General features: G+C 30.5%; 1 protein-coding gene across 1 annotated transcript; it reads left to right on the top strand.

The window, feature by feature from the left end:
• Window positions 1–1,025: 1,025 nt before the first annotated feature.
• On the top strand, window positions 1,026–3,705 carry LOC145141082 (COP9 signalosome complex subunit 6a-like). Its single transcript, XM_079074427.1, has 9 exons — window positions 1,026–1,472; window positions 1,660–1,748; window positions 2,136–2,229; window positions 2,351–2,412; window positions 2,479–2,557; window positions 2,644–2,736; window positions 2,831–2,931; window positions 3,224–3,279; window positions 3,392–3,705. The coding sequence occupies exons 1-9, from the start codon at window positions 1,181–1,183 to the stop codon at window positions 3,471–3,473; spliced, it is 948 nt and encodes a 315-aa protein (XP_078930553.1). The 5' UTR covers window positions 1,026–1,180; the 3' UTR covers window positions 3,474–3,705.
• The last annotated feature ends 2,206 nt before the right edge of the window (window positions 3,706–5,911 follow it).

The following is a 5,911-nucleotide window of genomic DNA, read 5'->3' as shown; positions in this document are numbered from 1 at the left end:
AAAAATTAGTAAATGTCCAAATATAGCCCACGAAACCGTAGGTTTCGAGTTTCGTCTACTGTTTCGTCAATTCGTCTACTGTTTCGTGTTTTGTATAATTTTTTTTTTCATTTTCAACATACAAAACCGTAGGTATCTCGAAACCTACGGTTTTGTCAAAAAAATACGTTTTTTTTTTAATCTACTACTTTGGGGGTTTTAACTACTGTTTCGTCAAAAAAGCTATTGTTTTGTAAAAAAAACGTATTTTATGGGAAACTTACGGCGTACAAGTGTTTACTGCACAAACTGTGCAGTAAATGCTTGTACACCGTAGGTTTCCAAAAAACCTACGGTTTCCATTTTTTTTTTTAAAAAAAAAAATTATACGAATACAAAATAAATAAAGTCCGATGCTATTGAATCGATTTTTAAAAAAAAAAGAAATTTTTTTGTCGTACGGTTCATACAAAACCGTAGGTGTACAAGTCGACATTGCACAATCTGTGCATTGGGCACTTGTACACCGTAGGTTTCGTATGAAACCTACGGTTTTATATATATTTTTTTGATTTTTTTCAAAAAAAATTTAACCACATATACAAAACCTACTCCTAATCACAAACACGGTAAATTTTTGATGAAAAGTAGACAAACCTGGTTGTTTTTCGGGTGCTCCATTGAGAGAAAAAAGTAGCCAAACTTAAGAAAACAATAGGAAAAAAGACCTAAACTGAATTTTTTTTCATTTTATAATTTGGGCTAATGAGCCACGAAAAAGTAAACGGGTCCGTGAAACAGTAGCCCATTACCACGAAATAATATTTTTCGGGCTAAAACAGTAGTCAACCACGTTGACCGTAGTCAACCATAAGTTGACTACGGTTTTGTGGGCTATTTTTGGCTATGTGAGATTTTTTGGCTATTTTTTGATAAATAATTAACAAAAATGGCTAGATTAATAATTTCATGTTGTTATTATAATAATAAATTATTATTATTATTATTACTCATTATTATTACTCAAAAAATAGAGGATGGGTTCAAGGTTGAAAGTTGAAACACCCCGTTAGTCGTGAAAACCTTTAAACCCAATCGACGGCAAAACCGCTCTTTCGTTCTTCGGCGAAATCAAAACTTCAATCGGAGAAAATAAGTTAGGGCTCTGGCGGCACTCAGAGATTCAACAACAGCAAATCAAATGGCATCATCGAGTAGCGGACTAACCTTCAAGCTTCACCCACTGGTGATCGTCAACATATCCGATCACCACACACGAGTTAAGTCGCAATCGCAACCACCCACCGCCAATGGTGGTGACGCCACCTCCGCCTCTTCCAGTTCTCCGGCCCTTTCTTCACCTCGGGTGTTTGGTTGTGTCATTGGAGTTCAACGGGGACGAACCGTCGAGATCTTCAATAGCTTTGAACTTCTCTACGATCCATCCAACCATTCCCTCGACCGTTCCTTCCTAGAGAAAAAACAGGAACTCTGTGAGTTTGCACCTCTAACTTTCTACGCATATTCACACACTTACACATTTTTTCTTCCACAGACAATCGATTTCTAGGGTTTCTCTGACACTTTAATTTATGTTAGGGTTTTTTGTTTTGCATAAGGCAGTCCATGTTATTGGTTTTCTTATACATCAATCAACATCTGGTTTTGTGTGTGGAACAGATAAGAAAGTATTTCCCAACTTCTACATCCTTGGATGGTATTCTACAGGCGCCGATGCAGAAGAATCAGATATGCACATACACAAAGCTGTGAGCACTGTTTTTTTTTAATCTAAACTTGTGAAACAGTATGACGTTTGATACATTTGTATATGCTTAACGGTTTAATTATCAAATTGTTCAATGATCTTTCCTTATGAGGAGGATGTTTAACAAAACACTCTGGGAGTGAATTCATTAGTAAAAAGCTAATCTATTCATTAGTTCTTTTTCCCTATTTTGCATACAAAAACTAAATAATTTTTTGTAATTTCTTTCTTTTAAAGTTGATTTTACACAGTATTAGTTATTATCTGAGTTTCAGATTGTATTCTGTTACAAAAGTTGGTTGAAAGTATCTTTGGTTTGTGAAATTGGCTTATGGTTTTGTTCAATAAACTGTTCTTTAACATGATAATGATGATCATCTTGTTACAGTTGATGGATATCAATGAAAGCCCTGTGTATGTTCTTTTGAACCCTCTGATCAATCATGCACAAAAGGATCTTCCAGTAAATATCTATGAGAGTGGTATGCAACCTAACATTAATGCTTTATTTATAATCTTCTTTTGTGTAATTATTGATGAAATAATGATCATTGATACATAATTTTTTTTTGATATGAATAATCATTATTACTACTCCTGAAGAGTTGCATGTGATTGATGGGATTCCACAGCTTATTTTTGTACGCTCCAGCTACACTATAGAGGTAAATGGTTGTTTTATTAATTTTAATTATTTACGATTATACCCCTAACATTTATTATTGCTCCAGACAGTAGAAGCTGAAAGGATATCTGTTGACCATGTTGCTCACCTCAAACCATCTGATGGAGGTTCAGCTGCTACCCAATGTGAGTTTGGACATTTTTACCCTTTCATGATTCTGAATATGTTTCCATGTTTCCATGTTTTATGAACTTTTGATCATTTTGTGTAGTGGCTGCTCACTTGACTGGCATTCATAGTGCTATAAAGATGCTCAATAGCAGAATCCGTGTGCTTCATCACTATCTGATTGCTATGCAAAAGGGTAATATTGTCCTAAATCGTGAATTCACATACAAAATACGCATAAAAAGGAAGACTTATGAGAATTTTTTTTTGTTTCTTTTCAAAATGCACAGGTGAAATCCCATATGAGAATTCTTTGCTAAGACAAGTCTCTAGTCTCTTGAGGAGATTACCAGCTATTGAATCTGAGAAATTTCAGGATGATTTCTTAATGGTAAAAATTCTTAAAACTCTTTTTACAACTTTTTTATTTTTCAATTATATTTCATTTAGTTTTTTTTTTTTTTGAGTTGTCAAAGTCAATAAAAAAGATTGAAAAAGTTTTATAGTTGTTATAATTTTATATTTCATAAATGAAATGTCATTAAACATTTAGTAAGTGGTCAATTAAAAAGTCAATAGTCTTGTTTTATGAATTATTTAGGTGATTTGGAACATTGAATAAATATGCAAAATAGTTTGAAGGAATTACTTATGTAATGATTAATTTATACATTATTTTGTAGGAATATAATGACACACTATTGATTAGTTATCTGGCAATGTTCACGGATTGCTCAAGGTATGATGCTTGTTTAAGCTTTTAGTTTTAGTTAATTTGCATTAAAAGTAATATTATTATTATATATTAAATTGACATTATTATTATTATATTTTTAATATGTTTGTTGCAGCACAATGAATGATGTGGTTGATAAAATCAACATTGCATATGATAGGCATAGTCGAAGGGGAGGACGTACTGCATTCATCTGAATGAATACACTTTTGAGTTTTTTTTTCTATTTAAAAAAAAAAAAAAAGAGTTAAAATCGTATTGATTGCTTTTGTGAAAATTAAGAATCGTGGATCACAACCCTTTAAAAAGTGCATGCCATTGTTATTTTGGGTTTAGTCTTGTTATTGCGTTTGGTTGTAAAATTGCATGGAATTGGATTTTAAAATGCAAAGAAAGAAATACCCTCTTTGATTTGATGGATTTCAAAAATCATTCTTAATTCCTATCTGTTTTCACTAACTAAAATTAGACTTTAAAACAATCATTAACCTTAGAATTATAATTTTTTATTATTAAGAAGCTAAGTAATTTGTTGTATGCAGACGAATTTTATTTATGATTCATTTGTTTTTATGGTTAATGTCATAAAAGCCACAATGGTTCCCTGTCGATTAATGTCTAGGGATGGGAAGACTTTACTTCTGTTGCGTGTCTTAGTAGACTATTTGTTTTTTTTTCAGAAAACCACACATGTCAAACGACACAGGCATCTTCTAGACAAAGATAAATAAATAAATATATAACTTGAAAATTTTAGGTCGTGCTTTTCTGAAAAAAGAACTATTATATTTTTATTTTTTGTTTGCTAAGTAAAAAATAAATAAAATTTTGGTAAAAGAATTTTTATCAAAAATAAAATATTCTTTTTCATATAGGCCATAATATTTTTAAAATTATGATCATCTTTAATTTTTTATTCGAACACTAAACAATCTTCCACTTCTAATAAATCATTGTTGATGTTCTTAATTACATTCGTGTAAGTTTGATTTTGTCCATTAAAAAATTTCATCCGTGGTTGCAAAATCGAAATTGTGGTTCATTTTGTATCCGTACTTTGGATCTCTTCAATAAAAGTTGAAAAAAAATACAAAATCAGATAAAAATTGATAACAACTTCTACTTCTTCTATGCATTACATAAATTACTTTATAGAGACGACTAATTCTTTTGTGCAAATAGTTTGGTGTGTTACGTTATTAAGAGTGTATAACCGTACTTAATATCTTTTTATACTTTACATTAAGCCTCAGGGGCGGAGCTACTATGTAGCCCAGACTATTCCTATTCCTGATATTTTCCCGTCAAATGTAAATTTAGTGATTTTTTTTAAATCCGTTGAAAATTCGTCACAAATCCGTCGACAATCCATCACAAAGTCTGATAATAGTGAATTTTGAGCATCTCCAACCCACTCCCATTTTCCATAATTTCCACCATTTCTTCCTCCATTCCTCTCCAACCCTACCCAATTTATTCTCCCATTTTGGAAGAAATGAATAGTATAACACCATATTTAGTGTTATACTATTCATTTCTCCCAAGATGGGGATGAACTTTGAGTTGTCAATTTTAGTCTTTCTTTTATATATTTATACATTTCTAGTTTATTTTTATTACTAATTACGATTTAAATGTAATATTTGATACTTATAATATTGTGTTTTATATTAAATTATATTAATTAATTATAAATATAAAGTTTGTTTTTGTTTATCAAATTCATATTAAAATTTAAATACATATTGAAATTTTAAAACACGATAACGTATTTTACAAAAGTTTATAATTAAGTGTTATAAATATAATCTTATTTATTTAATATTATTGTAATGATAAAGTATAGATTATATATTTGTTAAAACTAAATTAATAGAAGGTGTATATTTGACAATTTATATAAGTCAGAAGAATGAAATATATTTTTTGAAGGTAAAAATTAGGTAAAAAAAGGAGTAGGGTTGGAGATGAAACACTATTTATCCTATTTTTTACTCCATTTTTAGGGGAAAAAATGGGAGTGGGTTGGAGATGGTCTTAGCGTAAATTCGTCGGTTTAGTGACAGAAAATTCCTTCGAAACTGATTTTTTTTTTCTAACAGTGCAACCTCTAAAAAATTTGTGCAACCCCTGGTTTTTCTTTCTGAATCTATCATTGTTAAGCCTACCACAATTAATTAAAATTGAGTAAATTATATGTTTGAGCCCTCAGTAAATTATGTTTCTATTTGTAATTTTCGTCCTAACTTTTTTTCTGTATATTTTTTCATTCTTTTGACGTTGCAATTTCATAAAGGGGTCGAGCACACATATTTGCACATATATACCCCATATAAATTTCTACGGGTATTCAAAATTCTAACAATAAATATCCAATTTAGTAACATCCACCTTTAGTTCGTTAATTCCATATACTTGAGAACTTTAATGAGAAGTAGCATCAAGATCATCAATACACTAGGCAGCCTGGTTATTAAAAACCATCAAAACTTAAAAGAATCCTAAAATTATTCCATGAGTTAGGATGAGCATAAACTAAACTTGTTATTAAAAGCCATCAAAATTACAACAACTGAAACTGATACAAAAACCGACGATACGTTTTTTATTTTGAAAAGTCAAAGTTGAACGCACG

The sequence above is a fragment of the Lactuca virosa genome, chromosome 9 (assembly GCF_052849685.1).
Source record: "Lactuca virosa cultivar CGN04683 chromosome 9, Lactuca_virosa_CGN04683_v6, whole genome shotgun sequence".
NCBI lineage: Eukaryota > Viridiplantae > Streptophyta > Magnoliopsida > Asterales > Asteraceae > Lactuca > Lactuca virosa.
Note: the sequence above shows the minus strand (reverse complement) of the source record. Positions and strands in the feature narration are given on the sequence as shown.

Coding starts and splice junctions, on each gene's coding strand:
- LOC145141082 (XM_079074427.1), top strand. CDS start 1,181: ATGGCATCATCGAGTAGCGGACTAACCTTCAAGCTTCACCCACTGGTG. Junction 2,737..2,830: donor TCTGATTGCTATGCAAAAGG/GTAATATTGTCC, acceptor CAAAATGCACAG/GTGAAATCCCATATGAGAAT. Junction 2,932..3,223: donor TTCAGGATGATTTCTTAATG/GTAAAAATTCTT, acceptor ATTATTTTGTAG/GAATATAATGACACACTATT.